Below are 27,993 nucleotides of genomic sequence, written 5' to 3'. Positions count from 1 at the left end.
GCAATGACGGAGGGTGACGGTGTTATATCTGCTATGACATCCTACTGATATTACTAGGTTAAACACATTTTAAAGGAGAAAGTGTGAATGAATAAGAAAAGAGTGTAGCGGGTTCTTATCTGGAGTGCAGTCAGTATAACCACGGTGTGGTGCCGGGGTCGCGGTACAGCTGTCCGTCCACGTAGAGCCGGTCCACAGCGATGACAGCACGGGAGCCTTTCTGGATAAAGCTACGTCGAACTGGGAACAGGACCTTGCGTCGTTCCAGGATCTCTTTGGGGAACTGGTCGTTCACGCTGAAGTCCGTTCCTTTCAGCTCTCTGCCGCGACTCTTCACCTGTTCCTTCTGTTTGAATTGACTGAATTTGGCCACAATAGGCCGTGGTCTCCCGGTCCGCGACCGCGCGCCCCCCAAGCGATGTACTCTATCGAAGTCGATGTTCTTTACGGTGTCCTCCGGCAGCTTCAGGTGGATTTTAATGAAGTTTTTCACCGTTGCCTCTGCGTCCTCTCCGGCAGTTTCTGGAATACCAGAAAACACAAGATTATCTCTCATGCTACGGGCTTGTAGATCGATAACGGACTCTTTTATTTTTTTATTTTCAATGTTTAGCTGGGTCACGTTATCGGTGAGAGATTTAACCGACTCCCGTAGCGTGGCATTTTCAGCGGCAAGCGTTTCCACCTGCCGCTGGCTGAATTCCAGGGATTCTCTCAGAGATTTAAATTCCCGGTGTAAAATCTCCACCAGGGACAGCCTCGCATCGAAACTGGACAATCGCTTGTCGATTGACTCCAGGATTTCTGCGATGTCTTTGCCGGCAGGCGATGTTGTACCGGGGGAGTCTGCCTGGCGACTTCTCTTCGATGACGGCGTCTCGATTTTGGCCGGGGAAGATGCACTCTGGGCCTTATGCATTACTAAATCTTGAAAACAGCGGTCGATGTAATCTTGGAGAGCGTCTAAACTCTCCCCGTTGTCCTCCAGGGTGTTAGAGATGATAAAACAGATGTTGTTAGTTATATGACAATTGATTAGTATATTTGGTAATACTGAAGCTTGGAAAACCTTTGTTAAACTCTATGCTACCATTTGCTTTTTCTCCGCCAAAATCTCCGGCGTCTGACGTCACCTACAACATCACTTCCGTCACTTACCTCACTTCCGTCCGTCACTTACCTCTTGTGTACTGAAGTTTCGCCCTTCCTGCTCCAAATGGGTTGGATTGTTCCTAATCTGTTTCCTATTTTGGAGTCAAATCACATGTTAACTTATCTAATCATAACTGACTAGATTTATGTGAACAGTTCACATCTTTACACAGTCAGGAATAGTCACTGAATAGACATCCCTGTCTTTGTCACTGTTGTGTGAACTCATGGATGCAAAACTCACCAGAGCTGCAGCAGTCTTGCGACAGATGTAGCTGCAAATCTCACCGTCAGCTGGTAGCAATTAAGTGTCAACACTATGGCCTCCTTTCATAATACTAGATACCAGATCTGGCTCTCTCAGCTTCAGGTGTAGGGGAAGACCTGAACTTATTGCTTGGTTATTTATTAACGTCTGTCAGGTTTGCGGCCTAGTGCAAATTTGATATTTTAGCAGGTCAAACATGCTGTTTGTTATTCCCCGGAGACGTGGGGGTGCCTCTGCAAACCATTGGGCATCCCGGGTTAATGCCAAATGTTGAGTTAGAGTCAACATTCAACCTAAATAATACAGTGAAATAGCTCCATTTGTATTTCAAAACATTTCTATTATAAAAACAGCCATTTGAATGGGTGTATTCTGTGTGGTTTTTTTCCATTGTTATTGAGTTCAAATTAAATCTTCTAAACCTGGTCAACAAAATGTTTCCAAGGAAAATCTATTGGTCCATGTAGTCACCGCCCTCCAGGTAAATACTCCAGTTTCTGCAGCACACACCAGTCACCCTCAGTGATGTTTTGCTCATCTTGTTTACTGCTTCAAATATCAGCCTTACAGCTCTTATAAATACCTAGAACAACATCTTTGTTTTGCAGAGCAAGAGACGGGTATGTCAGTTCAGATATCTTGCCAGCTTTTAGTGGAAACTATCTTTGTTGTCATATTGTCTTGAAATGTTCTCCTTCAGTGGTAAACATCCAGGAACAAGTATTTTTCTTACTTTATAAAGAAAAATATAATACAATTAGGCATTTCGGGAACTGTTAAACCTTAGCAATACAGATTTTTTTTTTTGCAAATTTTATAAATGTATGATACACCATTGAGAAGTTGTTTTAATATGATATGCATATTTGAAATATCCAGAACAGCTCTGTCCATGTCCTGGGCCAAATGGATCTTCATTCTTTGGTACTGCACTGCTCCATCCCTGCTCCTTGTAGGGCTTGTGGGCAGACAGCTGGGGCTCCAGGTGGGGGTGCAGGTAGTTCAGACGGTGACCTGTTCTCGGTGGGGTACACCTGGAGACCAGGGTTTATTTGAAGATGGAGATGTAATCATTGGTGGGCTCTTTAATCTTCATTACAATCCTCCAGCTATAAACTATGACTTCACTCAGCAGCCCTACAACAATACTTGTACTGGGTAAATCTATATGCATTTTTTTACTCTTATAACTGTACAATTTCACTGCATTTTGGAAAAACAGGAAAAAACAGAAGATAACTCTATTATTTTTATTTCTGTCTTTTCTATTCCAAATGCAGTCAATTATTTTCTTTCCATTCTTGTTAATAATGTCATGATATATGAATATGAGCTAGTAATTGTTGTGCTTTTTTCTTTTATCCTGGGTGCCCAGGGTGCAAAATCTTCCATTGCAGTACATCTATGCTATGGTGTTTGCAGTGGAGGAAATAAATCATAGTACAAACTTGTTACCAGGTATAAAACTGGGCTACCACATCCGTGATAACTGTGGCCTCCCACAGTGGGCTTTGCAGGCAGCACTGTTGCTGGTTGGTGGAGACAGCACTAACTGTAACACAAGAGCCCTGCAGTCTGGTTATGGACAAGAAAGAGGTAATAAATCTAGTTTTGGAATTTTGGCCCTCATTTAAAAATGAGCAATTAAAATAAACCAGTAAATTAAGTATTATTAGTTTTCTTTAAACTATAACTTTATCTCACTGTATTTTCCATTGTCATCAGGTGATAAGCCCATTCCTTTGATCATTGGTTGCTCCTCATCTGCAACAACTCAGACAGTCGCCAAAATCCTGGAGCCTCTCTCTGTACCTTTAGTGAGTTGTACTATCTATCTATCTATCTATACATATATATGTGTCTGTATGTATATGTCCCCCCCACAAATCTATACATGAATTTGATACAACTTACTTACTCTTACTCTGACTGATCATAGTGCACACAAGTAATGCATTATTTTAATCTTGCTGAAAAAACAAAACTACAAAGACTCTAGCAACACAGCTATATAGTAGAACCCTGTGTTAAATGTACTATATATTTCAGTATATTTATATGTATATGTATTTATGAGTATGACTTTTTTTTTCAGATTAGTTATACAGCTAGCTGTCCCTGTCTGAGTGATAGACATCAATATCCTAATTTCTTCAGGACCATGGCCAGTGATATTTACCAAGCCAGGGCTTTTGCCCAACTTGCCATACATTTCAATTGGACCTGGATTGGAGCAGTGATAACAGATAATGATTATGGGCATGTTGCATTAAAGGTGGTTTATTTGTTGCAATTTTATCTTTGCAAGAAATCTTCACAACTGTTTGACACGAATCTAAAGGTTCTCTGCTTTAATGTAAATTTCAGATATTTGAGGAAGCGATTCAGGGAGCTGAGGTGTGTCTGGCATTTGTAGAGACTCTTCAAAGGGAAAATATTGTGCGTGATGCCAGACGAGCAGCACTCACAATTCAGGCCTCAGCTGCAAGGGTGATTTTGATCTTCACATGGTATACAGATGTGTTGGAATTATTCCTTCAGCTTGACAAGTTAAATGTGAGAAACTATAATAAAATTCATAATGCAAGACAGAACTGAGGTTTGTAACAGAATATTTTTTTCATTTTTTTCTTACTTTGTCCTTTTGCTTACTAGGTTACTAACAGGCAGTTTCTGGCCAGTGAGGCTTGGAGCACCAGTGGAGATCTGCTCCAAAATCCAGTTACAAGCAAAGTGGCAGCTGGTGTTTTTGGTGTGGCCATTCGAAGTTTAACTATACCTGGATTTGGAAATTATATCAGAAGTTTGAATCCATCTCATCGTCCTCATGATGAGTTCTTAAGAGAATTTTGGGAAAAGGAGTTTAAATGTAGTCCTGGTCTTACATCTGTCTCTTCATATGCTTCTAAACCCTGCAGTGGTACAGAAACCCTGGAAGAAGTGCAGAATCACTTTACTGACACCTCCAAGCTAAGAGTGACATATAATGTCTACCTTGCAGTTTATGTTGCAGCACATGCCCTTCACAGCTTACTCTCCTGCCCATACACAGACAGCATTTCTGAAAATGAAAACTCCACTTGCTCCTTTCCAACAGATATTAAACCCATAGAGGTTAGCAACATTGCTTTCACTCCCAAATTTCCATGTATACCGTTTTTCAAAAGCTACATTTGCAGTAGGGACATTAAGAATTTACAATTCCCCTTAAAATTAGACTAGTACTTTGTACTAAAACACTGAATAGTTACTGAATATTAACTGTTTCAACATTTCCAGGTCTTGCAGCATGTGGCCAAAATAAACTTCACCACACCACAGGGTGAACAGCTTTATTTCCAAGGTGCTGACATCCATGCAAAGTATGACCTTCTCAACTGGCAGAACACGGGTGAGGGCCCAGCAAAATTTGTTTTGATTGGTCGTGTGGATGGGTTTGACCTCCACCTTAATGAGTCAGCGATTCAGTGGACCACAGGATCCAATCAGGTAGCTAAAATAGGAGAATTAAAAAAAATTTTGTGGGTCATAATACGTTGTATACATGAGAATAGGATTTTTCTTTTTTTTCTGTTGTTTAGGTCCCTGTTTCAGTGTGCAGTGAAAGATGCCCCCCAGGTACACGGATGGCACCCAGAAAAGGTCAACCTGTTTGCTGTTTTGACTGTATTTCATGTGCTGATGGGGAGATTAGCAATAAAACTGGTGAGGAAGATATAATAGCCTCACAAGCATTTAATCTATTCAGTACTCCAATATTCATTCATCAATCTTTTATTATACCATAATCCTGGCTTTAATAGTTTCAGCACATCTACGTTTTGCTGTATGTATTTTCTTCTCCCAGGTTCCCCTCACTGTGACCGATGTCCATCTGAGTTCTGGTCTAATGCTAAAAGAACAACCTGCATTCCTCGCCAGCTGGATTTTCTTTCCTTCAATGAAACCTTAGGAATTACCCTGACTGCAGTAGCTGTTTCTGGTGTCACTGTGACAACAGCTGTGTTTGTGGTATTCCTTCACTATCGTCAAACACCTATGGTGAGAATGCATATCTGTGTAACAGAGACACTGTACATTTTGGGAAAAAAGTTTCCAAAACATTAAGCATATAGGAATCGTTTGAAAGAATTCACAGAAACTGATTATAATGATATTCCTATTCTCATGTTAAGGTCCGGGCCAACAATTCAGAGTTGAGCTTTCTGCTCCTTGTGTCAATCAAGCTCTGCTTTCTGTGCTCGCTCGTGTTCATTGGCCGTCCATCAGACTGGTCTTGTCGTTTCCAGCAGGCCGCTTTCGGGATCAGCTTTGTGCTTTGCATCTCCTGCCTCAAAGTCAAGACCATTGTGGTTCTGGCAGCATTTCGCTCAGCTCGGCCTGGTGCTGAAGCCTTGATGAAGTGGTTTGGTCCAGGCCAACAGAGAGGAAGCGTCTTCTTCTTCACCTGTGTGCAGGTGCGACATGCACTTTTTGAAACCATAAACTATTACTGCTAATGTGATTACAGAAATTAACTTGACTTTGTACAATGCTTCTCCATAAAGGTTATCATCTGCATTATTTGGCTATCAATCAGCCCCCCTGTTCCCAAATCTGACCTGGATGTCCCAGGGCTAAAAGTTACTCTGAAGTGTGCCACTGGCTCTGTGGTGGGTTTCTCTCTGGTATTGGGCTACATTGGACTACTGGGCTGCACCAGTTTCCTCTTGGCTTTTCTTGCCAGAAAACTTCCAGACAACTTTAACGAGGCCAAACTGATCACCTTCAGCATGCTGATTTTCTGTGCTGTTTGGGTGGCTTTTGTTCCTGCCTATGTCAGTTCTCCTGGAAAATATGCTGTTGCTGTTGAGATTTTTGCCATCCTTGCCTCTAGCTATGGTTTGCTGTTCTGCATATTTGCTCCAAAGTGCTTCATCATTCTTTTGAGGCCTGAGAAAAACACTAAAAAACATTTGATGGGTAGATAGGAAAGCAAATGTAACCATTGCCACTGTAATTCACCTTTTTAAAAATGTTAACAACTGGAATAGAGTCATTGTATTTATCTGGTCATATATCATTTAAAAATATGATGGTTTATTGTCTTATTAAATTGTGACATATCCTAAAACTTTATGACGGAGCTGCATTTGCATCACTATCTGCTAGCTATTGTCAGTGTTTACTAAGCTATATGAAATCAGAAATATTCACTCAGACATGAATTGACAAAATATGTCAGGCTGTCAAAGAAAAAAAATTGACAAATTTCTTATCTTTTTTTAAATTTTACTCTTTTGAAAAAAATCTGCACTGCACCTATTTTACAAAAATTGCTTAGGTAACAAACACATTCATAAAATAAAAACACCATTATAAAAGAAGTCCAATGTTGTGTTGTTTTTACTTTGTAGTGGTACAAATGTTTCATTAATGTTGAAAAATAAGAATTTTAAATGCCTTTAGTGTCACGGCTGGCGGAGTGAGCCGTGTGGAGTGGAGGAAAAGGAGGACCCAAAATGCAGCAAACTGATGATACGAGTGAAGTTTATTTACACGGTGGCAGTGGCAAAAACAGGCAATGAAGCATGAGTAATGACAAACCTAAACTGGGAGAAACTAAAGAGCAAACCTGAAATCTTACAAAACGGAGAGCGGAGCAGAGAGACGCAGACCAAAGACCAGGATACCAAGAAACACAGACGAGCCGACAACGAACACAGACCGACACCCACTATATACACACACACACACACACACAAGGTAATCGGGTAATCGCACACAGGAGGGAAGAACAGCTGATCTGAATACACATGATGACTGGAGGACACAAGCTGAACACAATGACAACAGACACAGACTTTCAGAACAAAACAGGAAATCTAGAACCCGAACCGGACACAAGGGGGGAGGACACAGAATAACTAGAACAGAGGGAAATAATCACAAAACACAAAACGCTGGGTCAACGACCCAGGACCATGACATTTAGTCTATTGAGATGTGCAGTTTGCAGTATGCACTGCAGTATGCAGTTAAAAAGTAAATTGTTATACAGAAAAGATTAATACGATCAGAGTACAGATGGGATTTCAGTGTTCCATACTGTTTTATGAAATTTCTGTCTAGTAAATAAATAATTGACTAAAGTGGACGCAAACCAGTAAACAAATTAAAACAAATAAGTACTGCTGAGAAACTAGAATACAAAAATTACAATAAAATTATCAACAACAGAAATAGCTGGTGAATATATAATATGTAATATAATAAAATATAATATGTAAACAACTTAACAACCCCCTAAAGTGTCAAGTCACATCACGTGACAGCGCAACATAAATCAAATCAAACAAATCAAACATCCTGTGTCAGCTCTGCGCTGACACAGGAGCATCGAGTCCAGTGACCTGGCTGTTTCATCTTTGTCGAAAGCCCAGCATTGCAAACAACAGCGGAACTTAAAGAATCGATCTCACCGGGCTAGTATTGATCCAATACCGATGCCGACTTGGTATCGATAGAATCGATATTTGGATCGATCTGCTCACCACTACCTCCCAGGCTTCTAGACTTCTGATTGGCCAACATTATGTTTTTAGCGTTTACATGTGGACGAAGATATTTTTTCAAAACTGCAAGTGTGGACGGGATTTTTTTAAAAGCTCAAACGGTAAATCTCGGTTATCAAAAATACCCGTGGACGTGTGAATGTAGCCTGAGTGCAGAGTTGAAAGCTGGGGTGGGGCTTTGTGTTGGGGTCTGACAGACACAGGCTGTCCAGTTGGTTCTATGCAGCAGACAGTCCCACAGTGGTGCTTGAGGGATCGAGAAAGAAACACTTCTCTAACAGACTGAAACTTTGCAATCAGGGAATGAGAAACAGGAGGAGACACAGCTGGGGAAAATTGGAGCTGAGGAGACTAAGAGAAGTAAAACAGAATACAATAACCCGAGACACTGACCTTCAAATTAAAACAGGAACTCACACATACAAAGAAACACAGACTTTATACAGAGGGAACACACAGGCAGGGATGACTAACACTAAACTGAGGAAGAACCGAACCGAACGAGCTAGAAACCACAATAAACAATAATAGAAAACACAAAACGCTGGGTCAGATAACCCAGGACCATGACAATGTTAGTGTGTGTACAAAAAAGTGTATCAAAAGTCCTCTAGCTATCAATGTTATGGATATCTCCATTTTGTAAAGAACAAATACATAAATAACAAAAATAAAAAAACAAAATACAGAATGAACAGCCTTTTTGTATCCATTATCTGCATTATTTGTAATTCAAAGTTAAATTGATCTTCACCTTGGCTAATATTTTGTCAATTCACTAGTCTTGTCCCTGATTTGTCATCATTTAACCAATATGTGGCAATCAGTAAGGTTGGTAAATATCCACATAACTTTGCGTTGATCACAGATTACAATAAATGATAAAGGAGCATACTAAGTTAAATGAGGTTGTTAAAGGTGGTTGGACCTCTACATTCACAATGTAAGGGTTTTAGCTGGAACAGTTTTTCAAAGCCATAAAGTTAAATTAACATTCTTATATATTTATGGAATAAAGTTGTGACTCTTAATGACTTAAACATCCTTAAGCGTTTGATTATTTTGCATGAAATGTGCATTTGTACTCATATATTTTATCTTTTGATACCTCCATTAAAGTAATTGGGAACTATAGTATTTCAGGGGAAGCTTTTCAGTCCAAATATGAAAATAATACATGACCACTACAGAAGTAATAAAGAGATAATTTTAAAAGATGACCAAATACTATATGAGGCACACCTACATACACATCCTAACTCCACATCTTCTATCTGCAAGGCATAATGATCACTCGTACTATCGTGTCACGTCTTGAGAGGACTGATTTGGGAGTATATGTGTCGTCATGTTCACCTGCTCACCAAAAGGCCCTGCCTCTATATAAAGTGCCCTCATCTGCAGTTCATCTACTCCAAGGAGGAGGATGGATGTCAGCAGCCAACTGATGTTATAGCTGGTGTATGAAAATACACATTTTTAAATTGTACAGTTTGTTATATTTGGGGTTTTAGTGTAATCTGATATTTTCATTCTAGGAACTGTTTATGGACACTGATTGAACTCATGCGAATAAACCAAATTGAATGTACTGTACATTTCTAAATGTGTAGAACAGCTGCATCTATGTCTTGGTTTTCCTGGCTCTTCATTGTGTGGTCCAGGTCATCCCAATCTTTGCTGCTTGTGTGGCTTGTGGGAAGAGAACTGGGAATCCGGGATGGACTTCTGTGTGATCAGATGTTGACATGTTCTCGTTGGGGTACACCAAGTAGCCAGGGTCTGTTTCAAGATGGAGATGTAATTATTGGTGGTCTTTTTCCTCTTCATTATCAGCCTCCAGCTATAGACCATGACTTCACTCAGCTGCCACACTACAATCCATGTACTGGGTAAAACTCAGTTACAGAGAATATTTTGATTACTGTAGAATAAGAGCATATATAGATATAACATAGGAGTAATTACTGTGTCTTGCTGGTTGATTTGTACTTGCAGTTTTACAAAAATTATTCAAACAAAATTCACTAATTTATATTTTATCATTTTATCTCCCCTCTCTCAGTTTAGAATATGTTCCACTGCAGTACATATATGCTATGGTGTTTGCACTGGAGGAAATTAATCATAGTACAATGCTCCTACCAGGAATCAAGCTGGGCTATCATATTTTTGACAGCTGTGGGCGCCCACCATGGGCTCTCCAGTCAGGACTGTCACTCGTTGGTGGAGACAACACCAGCTGCAACTCCACAAACCCTCCAGATTATTCTAGTGGGCATGGAGAAGAAATTAAAGACAGGAGGGGTAACTCATTCATTGATCAGAAAACATACAAAAAATCTGTCAGCAATTTTGCTTTCTACTTTTTCTACTCCTGCTACAAGATGTTGTTTAATTAAATCAATCATTTCTGTTTTCAGGTGGTCAATCTGTCCCCATGATTATTGGTGGTGCTTCATCCATAACAAGCCAGATACTCTCCACAGTGCTGGGGCCACTCTCCATACCTTTTGTGAGTTTTGTTTTGAATGCACCATAAAAACTGTATATGAGCTTTTTTGTTTGTTTTTAGATAAGTGGAGCCATCTTTTGGTTGAATTTATATCTTTTACTCAAAGAAATATTCATGCTTTTTTATGACAGTGGAGAAACTGATTTTTTAAAACAGAAACAAAACCTTTATAAGATGCAGGTTTTTGTGTTTGTGTGTGTATGTGTCTTTCAGATCAGCTATCTATCCACCTGTCCTTGTCTCAGTGACAGGCTCCAGTATCCAAATTTCTTCAGAACAATCCCCAGTGATATTTACCAAGCACGTGCTGTTGCCCAGGTTGTTATACGCTTCAACTGGACTTGGGTTGGAGCAGTTGTAGCAAACAATAACTATGGCTACATGGCAGTAAAGGTATTTGCATCTTTTATTTCAGTCATTTAGATTACTCAGCTATATCTCTAAAATATACAGTAATAAGTGCATTATATAACTACATTTACAGTGTGATAATGTAATAGGCTTCTTTCACCTGTATATGTCAGGTATTTCAGGAGGAGATTCAGGGAGCAGGTGTCTGCCTGGCATTTGTAGAGACTCTCCAAAGGGAAAATATCATTAGTGATGCCAGACGAGCAGCCCTCACAATTCAAGCCTCAACTGCAAGGGTGATTTTGATCTTCACCTGGTATACAGATGTGAGGGAATTGTTCCTGCAACTTGTGAAACTGAATGTGAGAAGCTGTAATGCCTATCGCATATAATGCATGCTGAAAAAAAGTTCGAGATTATATTTAAAAACAAAATAAACTTTAAAATAATTTTTCTTTTGCTTATTAGGTGACTGATAGACAGTTTTTGGCCAGTGAGGCTTGGAGCACTAGTGGGGATCTGGTCCAAAATTCAGTTACAAGCAAAGTGGCAAACGGTGTTCTTGGTGTTGCTACTAGAAGTTCAGCTATACCTGGATTTGAAAGTTATCTCCGACGTTTACACCCAATTCACCATCCAGATGATGAGTTCTTAAGAGAATTCTGGGAAGTGGAGTTTGGGTGTAGTCTTCATTTATCTTCCTCCTCAATGCTCAGTTCTCCTATCTCCACACTGAAGTCTAACCATAAATCAAATATTTTAACTTCAAATCCTCCTGTTATGTCTGATCAGAAAGCTTCACTATCACATTGCAATGGGTCGGAGTCTCTGAAAAAAGTACAGAATCTCTTTACAGATGCATCCCAGCTAAGGGTGACATATAATGTCTACCTTGCTGTTTATGCTGCAGCTCATGCCCTCCACAGCCTTCTCTGTCCCATTAAAGACAGCTCTTCTGAAAACAACATCTCCACCTGCTCCTCTCCAAAACAAATCAAGGCCACAGAGGTAAAGTAATCATGAATATCATCCTTTCCCTAAAAAATGTAATAAAAATCCATGTTGCATTCTTTAGACACTGAACAGGGTTTTGGTCCGACCCATGAGTACCCACAATGCTGTAATTACAACATTTCCATATGTTTCAGTATTGCACTTATCATTGAACTCTAATAACTCTAGTTTCACGATTGTTATAATTTTACAGCTTTTGCAGCACTTGCAAGAAGTGAACTTCACCACACCACAAGATGAAACATTTTACTTTCAAGGAGCCGATATTCCAGCAAAGTATGACCTTGTTAACTGGCAGAAAATGCCTGATGGGACACTAAAAACTGCTTTGATTGGTCAAGTGGATGGGTTTGATCTCCATCTTAATGAATCAGCTATTCAGTGGATCACAGGATCCAATCGGGTATTTTATATGAAAATAATGTAAACTGTACATTTGTAAATTTGTGAATTTCTTGCTCTTAACTGGAATACACATGTTGTGCTTAAAAATAAGTGTTGGCTTATTATTTAGGTGCCTATTTCGGTGTGCAGTGAGATCTGCCCCCCAGGGACCAGAAAGGTCAGCAGGAAAGGAAAACCTCTCTGCTGCTTTGACTGTATTCCATGTGCTGCAGGAGAGATAAGCAATAAAACTGGTGATGGAATTGCAATCTAAACCCCTCCTTGTAAATCCATTTGATTTAAAGTCATGTACTTCTGCTGTTCTTGTTTGATTTTCCTTTCTCCTCTTCTTTCCTTCTCCACTCTTTTTACTGTTAGGTTCCCTTGACTGTGAGCGTTGTCCCCTAGAGCTCTGGTCTAATGCTAAACGTACTGCCTGCATCCCTCGCCAGCTTGACTTTCTTGCCTTTAATGAGACTTTGGGAATTACTCTTACTACAGCAGCTGTGACCGGTGTCACTGTGACAACAGTTGTCTTTGTGGTTTTCCTTCACTACCGTCACACACCTGTGGTGAGAAAGAAATGTTCACAACATTATAATGTACATTTTAAAGAAAACATCGTGTGCAGTTGGCAAGTGCAGTTTTTTTGTTGTTAGGTTTTATTTGACATCTCATGTCAGTTTTTTCTTCAAGATTAAATAATTGACAAAATATTAAAACAACATAATTATTCCACATGTGGCTGATATTATCTGTGTCACTACTTTTATAAAGCTGCACTTTCTTAATTTTAGGTGAGGGCTAACAATTCAGAGCTGAGTTTCCTGCTTCTTGTGTCAATCAAGCTCTGCTTCCTGTGCTCACTCGTGTTCATTGGTCGTCCATCAGTCTGGTCTTGTCGGTTCCAGCAGGCAGCTTTTGGGATCAGCTTTGTGCTTTGTGTGTCCTGCCTGAAAGTCAAGACCATTGTGGTTCTGGCAGCATTTCGCTCAGCTCGGCCTGGTGCTGAAGCCTTGATGAAATGGTTTGGTCCAGGCCAACAGAGAGGAAGTATCTGTCTTCTTACATGCATACAGGTCATACAGATGTTCTGTTTTGAATTTTTAAGTCTTTGTATTTTTACATCTGTCTAAAAACATTTTATTTTTCATATAGATTATCATCTGTACCATATGGCTATCCCTCATCCCCCCCGTGCCTCGACAAGATCTGGGTTTTCAAGGTTCAAAGGTCACTCTGGAGTGTGCCATGGTTTCTGTGGTGGGATTTTGTCTGATTTTGGGCTACATTGGCCTGCTGGCCTGCACCAGTCTCATATTAGCCTTTTTTGCTAGGAAACTTCCTGATAATTTCAATGAGGCCAAACTTATCACTTTCAGTATGCTGATTTTCTGTGCTGTTTGGGTGGCTTTTGTGCCTGCTTACCTTAGCTCTCCTGGTAAATACACTGTTGCTGTGGAAGTTTTTGCCATCCTGGCTTCTAGCTATGGTTTACTTTTCTGTATTTTTGCTCCGAAGTGTTTCATCATTCTTTTGAGGCCTGAGAGAAACACCAAGAAATATATGATGGCCAGGTAGCAAAAGTAAATTAACAAAATATGACAAATAATTATTATTTATCTATTTATCTATATCAGCACTTCATCTTTATGTATTTATCTTTGTTTGTTGTTAAATTAATAGAAAAACCTTGATTCACTTTATCCAGAATTAAGAATGATCATGCAAAGTTTTAATATATTATTGCAAATGTATATACAATACGACTGTAGTTTTATAGACAAACCTTCGATGAAAACAAAACACCACCCGTATTAACTTATCGTGTCAATGTGGGTTTTTTTTTTCTTTCTCTCACCCTCTCTCTCTCTCTCGCACTTTTTTTCGCTTCACTCAGCATGCGAGCCTTGTGCTTTACGCTGGGAAGAGGGGGGAGGGGCGGTAGTAGTAGTAGGCGGCACTCAGTAGCACAGGAACAGAGCTCAATTTTTTTTTAGGTTTGCTCAGAATCCGGTTGTTCAGTGATGACGCGACGAATCCTACTTCTGGGTCTAAAGTAGTCTGCGTTTAATATGGCTTTTGTGTTGTTAACATGTTTAATGTTATGTATTTTCTTCTATTTGATCTCAAAAAGCTCCTAAAACAGTCAGTGATCACTGTTGACCTCCCTCGTCTTTTATTACCGCTAATCATTTATTTAAGCTCAGTTTTTAAAACCTTAGGATGTAGCTACAGCCCAGCCCATGCAGCAGTATATGAATGACTAACCTCGTATTGTGGATGGATTATCTCAGTTGTTCTCCTGGCTGAAGTTTGGTCCTTTTACAGCATCCTGCCATGCGATTACATTTGTTCCTGACCACCGAGAACACTCACGGTAACTTTTATCGAGTGGAAAAAAGGTTAGCTTGTTTATATTAAGCTAACATAGCTGTGTCGCTAGCGGTCACGTAGCACATCATTATATACCAGCTAGCCCAACTTCAGTAACCCTACAAACGTCACTGCTGTTTAGTTTTCTGTCTTCATTTATGCTGGAAGTGATAACAGAGCTGTACGTTTTAATTTGTTTCCAAAACCCCGCAGTCAGGACATGCTATATTGTATTTAGATAGAAGCTAGCGAGCTAACTCCCTGCTAACTTCTAACTCCGTTAAATGTCATAAATTCCGTTTTCATGGATGCCTGGATGTTAAACTCAATTGTTACACCTGGTAGAGCAGAACGCTGATCATTTTATTAAAGATGAAAGACTTTAGACAGTTTTTCAACTCTCAGTAATGCCATAGTGATCGTTTGATATATGGACCTGCAGCGGAGTTTAGACCCAGACACGGCTAGTGACGTCAGACTGAACAACCGGATAGTGGCACAAAAATAACGCCATACAGAGCGGGAGGGAGAGAGAGAAAGAGAGCCAGGGACAACAACGTCACATTAGAAAGGTACAATCATCCACAACTATTTCCAGTTGCAGATGATAAAGGATTCAGAAAGTTTATTCATACAGGTCCATATGACAGAATATGCATCTTCTTTTTGTTTTCATATTATAATTTATATTTAATTGTATTGTGGTTTGCAGTGTTTTGTGTTGTGTCACTTAAAATTTGTAAAAGGAAAAAGCTGAAAATTCAAATAGTTAAAAGTTGAAATGTGAATAGTTGGTTTTTGTATTATATGATTTATTTATTACATTTTATGTGGAGTGAATAAATAAAAGTATACTTACGGTGGCCCCTACAGACAAAGCACATACAAACTTCTAATCACGTACAAACCCTGAAGCATGTACAAACTCCAAAACACGCAAAAACTCCAAAACACGTAAAAACACGTACAAACCCCGAAGCACGTACAAACTCCAAAACACGTAAAATCTCAGAAGCACGTAAAAACTCAAAACACGTACAAAAGACAACAGAAGTGCTCCAGGATGCTAGGGGCAGTGTTGAACTTTTGTTACCTAGTGGCTACACAAGCCAGCAAGTACCAACGACCATATTTGGTGTGTGGTAATAACAGGTAAATGAACATTTTTTATTTTATTTTTTTTATTTGACTATATATGAATTCTTGTGTATAAATACACAAACAATACACATATGCTTTCATGCTTTCAATTGTGTAATTTAAGTGATCTAGGTAGCTCTGTTTTGGAAGAGTTTGTACGTGTTTTGTCTGTAGGGGCCACCGCATATATTTATATATAAACATTTATAGATAAAACCATTTTTTTTTACATTAGTAATTCCTTTTGTGCATAATTTTATATTATTGTTAATAACAAATTAATTAAAGCAACAAAACAACCTGAAGAGCCGGTTCGGAGCCGAAAGAGTCGGCTCATTTTAGTGAGCTGAACCGAAAGAGCCGGTTCTCTAAAAAGAGCCGGAAATCCCATCAGTATTGCACAATGCTTCATGTGTTACTGTGTTTTACATCATATACCACAAAAATGGCTGAAGCACAAAATAAAAAGCTTAGTTTAGTAAAAGAATTATAATTACATTTAACTTACATAATAGATACATTTTGACAATGAAGTGTAACACAGTCAGTCAGTTATATTTGAAAAGATTTATTTAAAAGAAAGAAAAGAGGAAAAAGAGTAAATAACTATTATTTAGATTTCTCAAGAGGTTTTAATATTTACATTTATTATTTTTATTAATATATTTTATTTTCTGATTTACTGCACAGAAAATGAAGATGTTTTTAACATAAATGAAAACATTTTATGACACAATCCCACGGCCCATAACAGCTTTCTTTGTGTTCATCTCTGGTCTCAACAGGATTATGTAACATTTGGGTCCAAACAGTGTGATCAAGAGTCCAAAACTTGAAGCAAGAATGGCAAACACCTCCACTGCATCTGCAAGTTTTCCTGGTGAGCTGATATAAGCAGGAACAAAGGCCACCCACACAGCACAGAAGATCAGCATGCTGAATGTGATGAGCTTGGCCTCATTAAAACTATCAGGGAGATTCCTCACCAGGAATGCAATTAGAAAACTGAGGAAAGCCAGTATGCCAATATAGCCCAATAACACTGCAAAACCAACAGTGGACCCAACTGAACACTCATACACTATCTTGTCATTGTGGTATTGGGTGTTTTTATGTGGAGTTGGAGAGGAAGAGACAAGCCAGGTAGTGCAGATGGCTGCCTGAATAGATGTCAGAAATAGAACTGTTCCTCTCTGCTGCATTGCACCAAACCACTTCAGACTGGCTCCCCCTCCTGGCTTGGAGGCTTTGAACACAGCCAGAACAACCATGGTTTTTACCAGGATGCATGAGACACACAGCACAAAGCTGATCCCAAATGCTGCATGCCTCATTTGGCATGTCCACATCCTGGGTCGTCCGATGAACAAAAGTGAACACAGGAAACACAACTTAAGTGACATTAATAGCTGGAAACTAAGTTCTGAATTGTTGGCACGTACTATAGGTGTTGTGCGATGGCAGATAAAGATCCCCAGAACAACAGCACATATAAATGTTCCCAGTAAGGAGATTGCTGTCAAACAAATACCCAAAGGGTCATGATAAGAGAGAAACTCTGTTTTCCTAAGAACACAGTGGTCACGCTGTGGGTTTGACCAAAAATCCTCTGGACAACTGGTGCACCCCAAGGAGTCTGACAAAGAAGTGTTGATGTTGAAATGCATACTATATTTCACAGAAATTAAATCAAATATGTCATACAGAAAGACAAAGACCTACTGCTCTTGTTAGTGATCTTTCCCTCAGAACAAGGGATGCAGTCAAAACAGCATTCAGGCTCTCTCTTCCTTCTCACCATGTGGGTACCAGGAGGACAACTCTCACTGCATACTGATCGAGGTGGCTATTGGACATAAAAAATAAATATTTATTGCCTGCTACAATTCTATATACTGTAAATGTCATAAAAGGTAGTTGTGAAATAAAAACATATCTAACCTGTTTGGATTCAAAGTTCCAGAAGATTTTGCCTTCATCAAGTGTGAGTTCTTCACCTTTTAAAGCTGTCCTTTTAACCTCACCCACTTTCTGAATTTTAGTGCTTCCATCAGGGAGCCACAACGCATTAATAACATCATAAATTGGTACCACATCACCATTCTCGTCAAATGACACTTGATCGCCAAATGGAGTGGTGAAGTTCACTCTTTCCATGTAATAAACAAGCTGTTTAAAAGGAATGTATAATAAGTAAATTATTTTTTGCTCCAAAACTAATTATAGAACCAATGATTTATTCATAGATGGAGTGTAAAATGATATCACATCTGCCATGGCTCCAGTAACTTTACAGTGCAAACAGTGGCAATTTTTCAGTTCAGTAATCAAATATAATATTATATCTATGGTACCTACATATATAAAGTCATTTATATCTAAGTCTCAATCAACCAAGGCACATTACTAATAATCCTGTATAAAAGTTAATGACCTGAAGTTAATGAAATTCTGAAAGCATGCAAAAACAATTTATCCAAAGGTGGAGTGTAAAATGATAACACACCTGCCATGGCTCCAGTGACTGCAAAGAGGCACAGCTTTTCCCACTGAAAGGCCCTCTTCCTGGCTTGCACCGCAGCATATCATCAAGGGAATATGCCAGTGCATAAACAGCTTTGTACACATTATACTCAGGCCGCAGGTTGGAAATGTCCAAGTACTCATTGTCCACATTTCCTAGATCTTCCTGTCCAGTGCATAGTGCACCTCCACCTTCCAGCCAGCCTGCTGGAGCTGGAGCAAATCTGCACTGAAATGTAAATTCCCAAAACTGATTCACCTGAAATATTTTGAAAAATGTTTATTACACATTATGAAAATATACACACACAGAGTAAAAGTGTCCAAGTCTCACCAAGCTAATTCCGTAGCTAGTGTTGTGATGTAGATCAGGATGTATTTGCAACAGGAATTCCCTGAGCCCTGGTATTTCTCCTCGGCGAATGGTGATACCCAGTGTGCCACCCAGGTATGGCATAAAGTGAGGTGTTTGGAGCACAGCAGATTCTGTCCAGGCTTCGCTGGCTATCCACTGTAGACCTGTCACATTTTGCCTTACTACCTGTGTATTAAATTAGACCAAATCTATGAAGTAATACTGAGCCTCCAACTTCTTTACTGAAACAGTTTTTGATCTTTAAAATTAATTCTGAATGATTATTTTTCTGTATTCATTTCTGTACTCACAATGATACGTAATATGTGTTTTACACAATTATGAACTATAATTATGAAGACCTCTGTAACTAGTAACTATTAAAGTGTTTTAAAGCGAAACCTCATCCATAAGGTGCATCATGCGACTAGGATCTTCAAAGACAATGACAACTCGAGCTGTAGAGGTTTTCATCACATCAACAATCCTCCGGAGTTCATCTGTGTCTTTGTCCCAGGGTAAAACCTCAGTGTAGGCCAGGCAACCTTCACCAGACACACTCAGCTCAGACTGAAAGGATCTGGCTGCATGAAGTCCATAATCATTATTACTGACAAGCAGACCTGCCCAAGTCCAGCCAAAATGCTTTAGAATCTGGATCATTGCACGTACCTAAGTGAATATAGATTAAAGTGTAAGTGTATTGAAAAGAAGAAACAAAACAAAATTTCTGTGCATAATCTGTCTGTCAGTGTCCACAGAACAGCATTTAAATACAATTGCAATTTAGCTTTATTCTCTGAGACAATAGAGAAAAGAAATAGAGCATAATTCTCAAAACTAATTATTATTATTATTTCTAATATTTTCATATCTGTCTGTGTTCTTCTTTTACACAGATATTGAAACAGACTTTTGTTTTTCCATTTTAATTTTGATGACAAATTTTCACCTGGAAAGTATCACTTGGGATCGTTCTAAAGAAGGATGGATACTTTTGACGGTCACTCAGGCAGGAACATGTGGCATAATAACTCACCTGTGAAAGATATAGACTGCATATGTATATTGTGGAGCTATCCATGTAGAGATATCTTAATTTTGTCATCATGACTGCATTATTTTTTATTTCATAAAATGGTTTTACATTTTCAATGAAATCAACGCAATCCAAGAAAACTGTTACATGGTCAAGCAGAAAACTTACCATAGGTACTCTGTACAAACCTAAGACGTTGGAGATGGCAATAGAAATTGTAGAGGACGGATCACCCACAATCCCTACAACTGGAGGATTTCCAACACATGTATCATCTACTACAATTTGATCCTCTTGACCACTGGCTAATGATAATGCTCCACGGAATCCAATTCCAAGTTCAAAGCAGTTATCATACAGAGTGTATCCCAGAGTCACATTTGGTAGCAGGTTTGAGTTTCTGTTGATCTCATCAATAGCAAACGCCATGGTTTGTGCGAGCTTAAATCCTAGAACATACACACTAAGACGAGAAAAGTTTAATTACTAAAAAGTATAATACAATACAGATTTTTAAAATATAGGAAAATGAGCACAGTGAAAATGTTGCAAAAGGAATAATATTATAAACAATCAAGGAAAGTGAATAACAATTAAAGACATATATTAATGAAAATAAATTTTAAAAGAGAAGATGTTTTGTCTAGTTATTTCAGATATAAAATACATATTCATATTAGGATTAGGTTTGGTGGTTTTCTTTTTCTGTTTTTTTCATTCTGTTTCCCTGTCATAGTTACCCATGGCAAGTAGGCTGTTGTGGCTGCGAGGTAAAAGACAGATCAGGAACACTTGAAAAGAAATGGACTTGAAACAGTCCACCCAGAACCACATCTCCAGTTTTGTGCATCTCATTTAGATGAAACTGTCCCTGCAGCTGACAGGACAAAGAAAACTGAGGAGTGGGTAGAGGAGAAGAAACACAGGAATACAGCAAAACAACCACGACTAAATTGTTTTGCAAAGATAAGCACATGACAGCTTTCTGAATATTTGAGACCAGTCATTAGGTTTTATTGTTTGCCATTCCCTTTTATTGACTTGCTGTGTTGTTTAATCTTGCACACCACCCATCAGGGAAGAAGGAGGTGTATACTTTTCATTTGAGATTGCTTTGTATCCAGGCAAACTCAGGGAACACTGTGAGTAAATTAGTCATCAGTAATAACTCACTGAAGAATTGTCAGAGTAGTTGTTCAGTATTCAGTAGTTGTTTCCGTGTGCATATCAAGTGACATAAAAGACAAATAGCAAAAATAACATATCATAATTCATGTACATCAAAGTTCATGTGTAATGTCTCAACAACATCATATTAAAAACTTCAGTCCATATTTGAGTTGAAAGAGAAAACAAAATTTTTGAGGGGACGATAAAAAACATAACAAAAACAAATCCGCATGAGCATGGGCGGGACGGGACATAAAGCTGCATAGGGCAAAAGGAAACTAGAAAACTTAGTGGATGGGGAAGATTGTCCTGAGTATAATTGAAGAACAGCCCAAGGGGACGGCCCAAATGAGAAACTAGACAGTGAAATTTTTCAGGGCTAATGCATGAATGCAAAACACGGGACAAGCAGATCTTCTGTATTCGAAGTGAAAGCCCACCATCTGAGTCCCGATGACCAAGCTATTTACCCTATCTCTAAGGGAGACCCAGGCACCCTTTGAAGGAAACTCATTTCCACAGCTTATATCCACAACCCTTATTTGATCACTACCCAGAGTTCATGGCCATAGGTAAGGGATGTAATGTAAAATGACCTGTAAATTAAAAACTTGCTCAGCTCTTTCTTTACCGCAACAGACTGGTACAGTGTCTGTTCATTTTCCCCAAATCTGTGAATAAATCTCAGGCTCCACTTTCCCCAAACTTGTGAACAAAACTGTTGAGGGGACAACAAATTACTTATTTGATCACTACCAGAGTTCGTGGCCACAGTTGAATAGTTGTAATCTAAATTGACCTGTAAATTAAAAACTTAGCTCAGACTGTACAGTGCCTGTATCATTGCACATGTTTCCCAAATCCATCAGTGAATCTCATGCTCCACTTTCCCCAAACTCGTGAACAAGACCCTAAGATATTTAAAGTAAAGATGAAATCTTGAGGCCATCATAGTGGAGAACATCCACGAGCCTGGACAGACCAAGATATTATGTCCACACTTGCTCACTTTCTCAAACATCCTTGAGAGGATAAAGAGCTTGTCCAGTTTCACAGCCTGGATGAAAACCTCATTGTTCCTCCTGAATCAGAGGTTCAACTAAGAGATAAACCCTGCAGTGTCCTTCACAGTGTCATGATCCCTCAGCTCAGCTCCATTCAAATGTGAAGAAAAAGGCCTAAAATCCAGCCTTTGTGGTAATGTAAGATAGTCCTGTCACAGAGTTTAATGCATGTGCTTTTGGTGATAGTTATTCCTTCTTTAATCAAATAAGGGATCTAATCAAAATATAATCAAGAAGAAATCCACACTCTATCCAGCTGTTTTTGTCTGAGTGTCAGGCTTGAGCATCCAAATTTTTTCAGAATACTCCCTGATTATATTTACAAAGCATCTGCTGTTGCTCAGCTTACTATGTGCTTCAACTGGACTTGTGTTGGATTAGTTTTAGCAAGATTGTTGTCTGGGGGCTTTTTGCCCCCTGGTAGTGTCTGCCATGGCAAATTGGTACTGGGTGAGGGACCAGACAAAGAGCAATTCAGAAGACGACTATGAGAAGACCATCGAGGGGACTGTTCACCCTACTCGAGATAGGGTTACCGGGTGCAGCCCGGGGAGGGTGCCCTAGGGTGAGCGTCTGGTGGTCGGGCCTTAGTCCATGCGGTCTGGCTGGGTGTGGGAGTAGTTCGGAGAGGCTATGGAAAAAGACTTTTGGACTGCCTCAAAGAGATTCTGGCAAACCGTCAGGAGACTCAGGATACACATACAAGGTCCTAAATTATCAGGCCGCATTTTATCTTAATGACCTTATAGTACCGAATCACTCCATTAGGGCACTTTGCTCTCGCACTGGAGGCTTACTTGTTGTTCCTAGAGTATTTAAAAATAGAATGGGAGGCAGAGCCTTCAGTTTTCAGGCCCCTCTTCTGTGGAACCAGCTTCCAGTTTGGATTTGGGAGATAGACACTATCTCTACTTTTAAGATTAGGCTTAAAACTTACCTTTTTTAAAAAAATCATATACAGTGGGGCAAAAATTTATTTAGTCAGCCACCGATTGTGCAAGTTGCCCCACCTAAAATGATGACAGAGGTCAGTAATTTGCACCAGAGGTACACTTCAACTGTGAGAGACAGAATGTGAAAAAAAAATCCATGAATCCGCATGGTAGGATTTGTAAAGAATTTATTCGTAAATCAGGGTGGAAAATAAGTATTTGGTCAATAACAAAAATACAACTCAATACTTTGTAACATAACCTTTGTTGGCAATAACAGAGGTCAAACGTTTACTATAGGTCTTTACCAGGTTTGCACACACAGTAGCTGGTATTTTTGGCCCATTCCTCCATGCAGATCTTCTAGGCCACTCCAGGACTTTCAAATGCTTCTCACGGAGCCACTCCTTTGTTGCCCGGGCGGTGTGTTTTGGATCATTGTCATGTTGGAAGACCCAGCCTCGTTTCATCTTCAAAGTTCTCACTGATGGAAGGAGGTTTTGGCTCAAAATCTCATGATACATGGCCCCATTCATTCTGTCCTTAACACGGATCAGTCGTCCTGTCCCCTTGGCAGAAAAACAGCCCCATAGCATGATGTTTCCACCCCCATGCTTCACAGTAGGTATGGTGTTCTTGGGATGCAACTCAGTATTCTTCCTCCTCCAAACACGACGAGTTGAGTTTATACCAAAAAGTTCTACTTTGGTTTCATCTGACCACATGACATTCTCCCAATCCTCTGCTGTATCATCCATGTGCTCTCTGGCAAACTTCAGACGGGCCTGGACATGCACTGGCTTCAGCAGCGGAACACGTCTGGCACTGCGGGATTTGATTCCCTGCCGTTGTAGTGTGTTACTGATGGTGACCTTTGTTACTTTGGTCCCAGCTCTCTGCAGGTCATTCACCAGGTCCCCCCGTGTGGTTCTGGGATCTTTGCTCACCGTTCTCATGATCATTTTGACCCCACGGGATGAGATCTTGCGTGGAGCCCCAGATCGAGGGAGATTATCAGTGGTCTTGTATGTCTTCCATTTTCTGATGATTGCTCCCACAGTTGATTTTTTCACACCAAGCTGCTTGCCTATTGTAGATTCACTCTTCCCAGTCTGGTGCAGGTCTACAATACTTTTCCTGGTGTCCTTCGAAAGCTCTTTGGTCTTGGCCATGGCGGAGTTTGGAGTCTGACTGTTTGAGGCTGTGGACAGGTGTCTTTTATACAGATGATGAGTTCAAACAGGTGCCATTCATACAGGTAACGAGTGGGGGACAGAAAAGCTTCTTACAGAAGACGTTACAGGTCTGTGAGAGCCAGAGATTTTCCTTGTTTGAGGTGACCAAATACTTATTTTCCTCCCTGATTTACGAATAAATTCTTTACAAATCCTACCATGTGAATTCATGGATTTTTTTTTCACATTCTGTCTCTCACAGTTGAAGTGTACCTCTGGTGCAAATTACTGACCTCTGTCATCATTTTAAGTGGGGGAACTTGCACAATCGGTGGCTGACTAAATACTTTTTTGCCCCACTGTAGTTAAGGCTGGATCAGGTGACCCTGAATCCTCCCTTAGTTATGCTGCAATAGGTGTAGACTGCTGGGGGGTTTCCATGATGCATTTAGTACTTACTTTTCAGTCACTTTTCTCAATCAGCATGTATTAATAGACCTCTCTACTGATTCAGTAAGAGTACTAGATGCTACAGTTCCTGATAATGCTTTGCTTTAAATGGGGAGAATCTTGAAGGATGGCTGTTATGAGGAAAAGCAACCCAGAAACTTTGTCAGCAGCACACATCGTTGTGTGCCTCAACTGTCGGTCTTTTACCCAAGCTAATCTGCCATTTTTTTCTTCTTAGGTTGGGTTTATGGATTAAAGATCTGATCTAAATTATCATATTAAAAATTGGGACACTTAGTCAGTGGTGGACCTTGGATTCATTGGGTGTTTTGGTCATTATCCCTACACCCTCATCCAAGGAGCCCTGCCAGGGTTGGTCAGGCCCGGAGTGTGTCACTGGTTTATGTTAAATTGTTATCGCTCTTTTTCTTTCTACTGTTTATTTTCTTCTTTTAATTCACTGCAACTGAGAAATAATACTTACCTCTTTAGCATTTACGGAGCCACCATACATACTATGACCATAGCTACTGAACGACACAGGAAGTCATTCCTGCCCATGGCCATCTCCCTGTACAACTCCTCCATCTAATACACTGTAAACACTGCAATAGTTACACCCTTTTTGTGGATGCTCTTTTCTACTCCGTAATATTCATTTCAGTATTCTTGATATTTATTTATAAGCACCTCTGTAAATTCTTGATATTCATATTTGATTGATTTGTATATATTAGTGCTATTTCTTAACCCTTTAAGACCTACCATAGAACCAAGTCTGCCAAAGCTTATCTTTATATTTTTACATGCTGTAGTGCCATTTTTGGGAACATTTGCTATACATCAATACAACCATTATAGCCCAAACTTTAATAATATGTATTCATTAAGTGCATAATAACTACACAAATTGCAAAAAAGTGCAATAAACTACAAAAAAAATTGAAAATCGTTTTTGTTTTGTTTTTTACATATATTTCTAGTTAGAAAAATTTAAGAGGTTTATCCCTCAAAACTGTAAGTACAAAAAAGTTGCACAAAATAGTTTGCAACAACAGGAAATTTATTTTGAGTTTCTTCACAGTTTTACTTTTGAGATACACCAATTTTTATATACTGCAGGAAAAACGAAAATAAATACTACAATGCAAATTTGCAAAACAAACAAACAAACAAAAAAACAGCATGTGCATTTCCAGCAGTGCAACTTGAGTTCTAAGCATCCCAGAAACTATACAGAAAAGCATAAAGTCAAACATGACTTTTAAAAACACCAGTATAGGATTATAAGACCCTGAAGGTAAAAAACTAAATTTTGCACAAAAATGACATCACTTCCAGTTTCGGGCAGGTAATGGCGGACATGCGATAGTTCGCGCTGACGTATATTCCAACGTTTGAAGTGTTATGAACAGCTGGTCAGATTAGCAAAGCATGTTTCTGAAATATTATGTTTTTGTTGCTGTGCTTTTTATGCAATTTTTGCAAAGCTATATGTGGAAGGAAACTGTGACCTAGGACAAGCTGATGACATAAGATGTAAGTACAACTCCTCTGGTTTCATATGCAAAAAAAATTATTGCGCTAGCTCACGTGGTTGCAGTTCTACAGGGATTTAAAAATAGTTGCGCAAAACGGAGTGTGCCCGCTCTGACTGGTTTTAAAGGGTTAAATTTGTAAAATCTGTAACATATTGTATTGTTTAAATAGTTTAGTCTGTTACTGTTATTGTCTTGGAGCAATTGCATCGGACATAATTACCTTAGGAATTAATAAAATATTCTGATTCTTAGACCTAGACTTAGAGCATTTATTGTCATTGTGCAGTTTCTTGCGCAGTGAAATTGGGTAGCTGGACCACAAAGGTGCAAAAGTAAAGAAAACAATATACAACAAGGGGGAAAAAAGCAATATATATGTATACATTTATGTGAGTAAACTATATACATGGTGTATGTGTAGAAACATTGAAACAGAAACATTGTGGGGCCATATACAAGGGCTGTTATATAATATAATATAATATAATATAATATAATAAATAAATAAATAAGGGTGGAGGGGCTAAGGTCATTTAGGGTGGGGATGGTAATTCCACCGAGACCAAAAATATTGCACATGGGCCAAAAATATTGCACAGAACAATGAAAGACTGAGATACTGAACATGGGATGGCAGCAACATAGTTGATCAATAGCAGAATGGTTGTATGGGAGAAGTCTGTTCACATTCTTAGTTTGCATTACGAGTTCTGACAGCCCACGGGAAGAAGCTGAAGATGATGTTGCAGGGGTGCATGGGGGTGCAGTCATTAGTGTAGATGGTGTGTAGGAGTGGACTCAGCACACATCCCTGTAGTGAGCCAGTGCTGAGTGACAGGGTGGATGATCTCTGGTTGCCAACCATGACTGATTGTGAACAGTCTGTGGGAAAGTTCCATACACATATGGGGGGGGGGAGAGTCCAAGTTTACCAGCTTGGCTATAAGAATGTCTGGGATGATGGTATTGAAGGCCGAGCTGAAGTCAATGAAGAGCATCCTTACTGATGTCCCAGGATTCTCCAGGTGATGGAAAGCGGAGTGGAGGGCAGGGACAGTGGCATGTGACAGGGAGAGGTTGAATAGTCTGGTGAACTGAGGAGGCAGCTGGACAGCGCAGGCTTTGAGCACTCTACCAGGTATTCCGTCAGGGCCAGCAGCTTTCCTTTGATTAACTGCGCTGAACACATTGCGAACCTGGTGTTCTTGGAGGCTAAATGTGTGAGGGCTGTGCTCAGAGGAGGCTGTGGGCAGGGTGGTGTGCATGGTGGGGGTGACTGCAGCTTTCTCGAAGCAGGCAAAGGAGTGGTTAAGTTCCTCTGCTAATGAGATGTCCATGTTATCTGTGTTTTTCCCATTGCACTTGTAATTGGTGATGTGTTTCAGGCCCTCTCATACCTTTCTGGAGTTGTTATCAGAGAGGTGATCTGATAGCTTGTTTGAGAAGTCCAGTTTTGCTGCTCTGATGCCTTTTTTAAGGTCTGCTCTTGCTCTGCTGTACATGTCCTGGCCCCCAGATTTGTATGGCGAGCTGCGTGCCTTTAACAATGCCTGAACCGTACTTGTCATCCAGAGTTTACGGTTGGGGTAGACCTTTTCCGTGGTGACAGTGTCCATGCAGTGCGTGATGTAACCCAGATGTGTGAGTCTCTAGGCCATCATGTTCAAAGACACTCCACTCTGTGAGGGCAAAAGAGTCCTGCAATTGAGCACGAGCTTCCTCAGAAAAGGTGCTAATGGTTCTGATGGTGGGCTTTGTTCTTTTCCTGAGTGGTGTGTATGCCAGGACGATGAGCAGAGAGAGGTGGTCGGACATACTCAGGTGGGGGAGGGGAAAAGATCTGAAGGCTTGCTTAATATTTGAGTAAACATGGTCCAAGGTGTTATTCCCTCTCGTAGGGCATTTCACATGTCGAACAAATTTAGGCACAGTTCTTAAGCATGCTTTGTTGAAATCCCCTGCAATGATACTCCCTCTGGATATTCCCATT

The 27,993-nt window shown here is 39.7% G+C and overlaps 3 protein-coding genes across 3 annotated transcripts; 2 read left to right on the top strand and 1 right to left on the bottom strand.

Annotated features, from left to right (window-relative positions):
• Nucleotides 1–2,312: 2,312 nt before the first annotated feature.
• LOC146559937 (extracellular calcium-sensing receptor-like) lies at nt 2,313–6,390 on the top strand. The gene is made up of 11 exons (XM_085244385.1): nt 2,313–2,578; nt 2,796–2,984; nt 3,120–3,237; nt 3,516–3,695; nt 3,788–3,976; nt 4,076–4,534; nt 4,700–4,909; nt 5,002–5,125; nt 5,268–5,461; nt 5,596–5,877; nt 5,968–6,390. Exons 1-11 carry the CDS (start codon nt 2,313–2,315, stop codon nt 6,388–6,390), a joined length of 2,634 nt encoding a protein of 877 aa, XP_085100511.1.
• Nucleotides 6,391–9,714: 3,324 nt separating this feature from the next.
• On the top strand, nt 9,715–13,819 carry LOC146559936 (extracellular calcium-sensing receptor-like). The gene is made up of 12 exons (XM_085244382.1): nt 9,715–9,866; nt 10,040–10,281; nt 10,398–10,489; nt 10,703–10,882; nt 11,014–11,202; nt 11,309–11,528; nt 11,607–11,848; nt 12,048–12,257; nt 12,369–12,492; nt 12,617–12,810; nt 13,036–13,317; nt 13,397–13,819. The coding sequence occupies exons 1-12, from the start codon at nt 9,715–9,717 to the stop codon at nt 13,817–13,819; spliced, it is 2,550 nt and encodes an 849-aa protein (XP_085100508.1).
• Nucleotides 13,820–16,479: 2,660 nt separating this feature from the next.
• On the bottom strand, nt 16,480–20,521 carry LOC146559935 (extracellular calcium-sensing receptor-like). Its single transcript, XM_085244381.1, has 9 exons — nt 20,412–20,521; nt 19,840–20,134; nt 19,585–19,671; nt 19,035–19,304; nt 18,612–18,818; nt 18,261–18,536; nt 17,696–17,923; nt 17,477–17,600; nt 16,480–17,390 (listed from the first exon to the last, which is right to left on the bottom strand). Exons 1-9 carry the CDS (start codon nt 20,519–20,521, stop codon nt 16,480–16,482), a joined length of 2,508 nt encoding a protein of 835 aa, XP_085100507.1.
• Between the last annotated feature and the right edge of the window lie 7,472 nt (nt 20,522–27,993).

This window comes from Mchenga conophoros, linkage group LG14 (assembly GCF_057382185.1).
Source record: "Mchenga conophoros isolate Kocher_MC1m ecotype Shallow Benthic linkage group LG14, M_conophoros_male_GT1.1, whole genome shotgun sequence".
Classification (NCBI taxonomy): Eukaryota; Metazoa; Chordata; class Actinopteri; order Cichliformes; family Cichlidae; genus Mchenga; species Mchenga conophoros.
The sequence above is the reverse complement of the archived record's forward strand: the minus strand, read 5'-3'. Positions and strand labels throughout refer to the sequence as shown.

What these genes read in the sequence shown, in the direction of transcription:
- LOC146559936 (XM_085244382.1), top strand. Translation starts at nt 9,715, where the DNA reads ATGTTGACATGTTCTCGTTGGGGTACACCAAGTAGCCAGGGTCTGTTT. An exon ending in CACTACAATCCATGTACTGG is followed by an intron (nt 9,867 to 10,039) that starts GTAAAACTCAGT and finishes CCCCTCTCTCAG; the next exon opens with TTTAGAATATGTTCCACTGC. An exon ending in ATGGCTACATGGCAGTAAAG is followed by an intron (nt 10,883 to 11,013) that starts GTATTTGCATCT and finishes TGTATATGTCAG; the next exon opens with GTATTTCAGGAGGAGATTCA.
- LOC146559935 (XM_085244381.1), bottom strand. Translation starts at nt 20,521, where the DNA reads ATGCACAAAACTGGAGATGTGGTTCTGGGTGGACTGTTTCAAGTCCAT. An exon ending in GTTTGTACAGAGTACCTATG is followed by an intron (nt 19,672 to 19,839) that starts GTAAGTTTTCTG and finishes TATCTTTCACAG; the next exon opens with GTGAGTTATTATGCCACATG. An exon ending in AGTCACTGGAGCCATGGCAG is followed by an intron (nt 17,924 to 18,260) that starts GTGTGTTATCAT and finishes CCTTTTAAACAG; the next exon opens with CTTGTTTATTACATGGAAAG.
- LOC146559937 (XM_085244385.1), top strand. Translation starts at nt 2,313, where the DNA reads ATGTCCTGGGCCAAATGGATCTTCATTCTTTGGTACTGCACTGCTCCA. An exon ending in AGCCTCTCTCTGTACCTTTA is followed by an intron (nt 3,238 to 3,515) that starts GTGAGTTGTACT and finishes TTTTTTTTTCAG; the next exon opens with ATTAGTTATACAGCTAGCTG. An exon ending in TTCAGCTTGACAAGTTAAAT is followed by an intron (nt 3,977 to 4,075) that starts GTGAGAAACTAT and finishes TTTGCTTACTAG; the next exon opens with GTTACTAACAGGCAGTTTCT.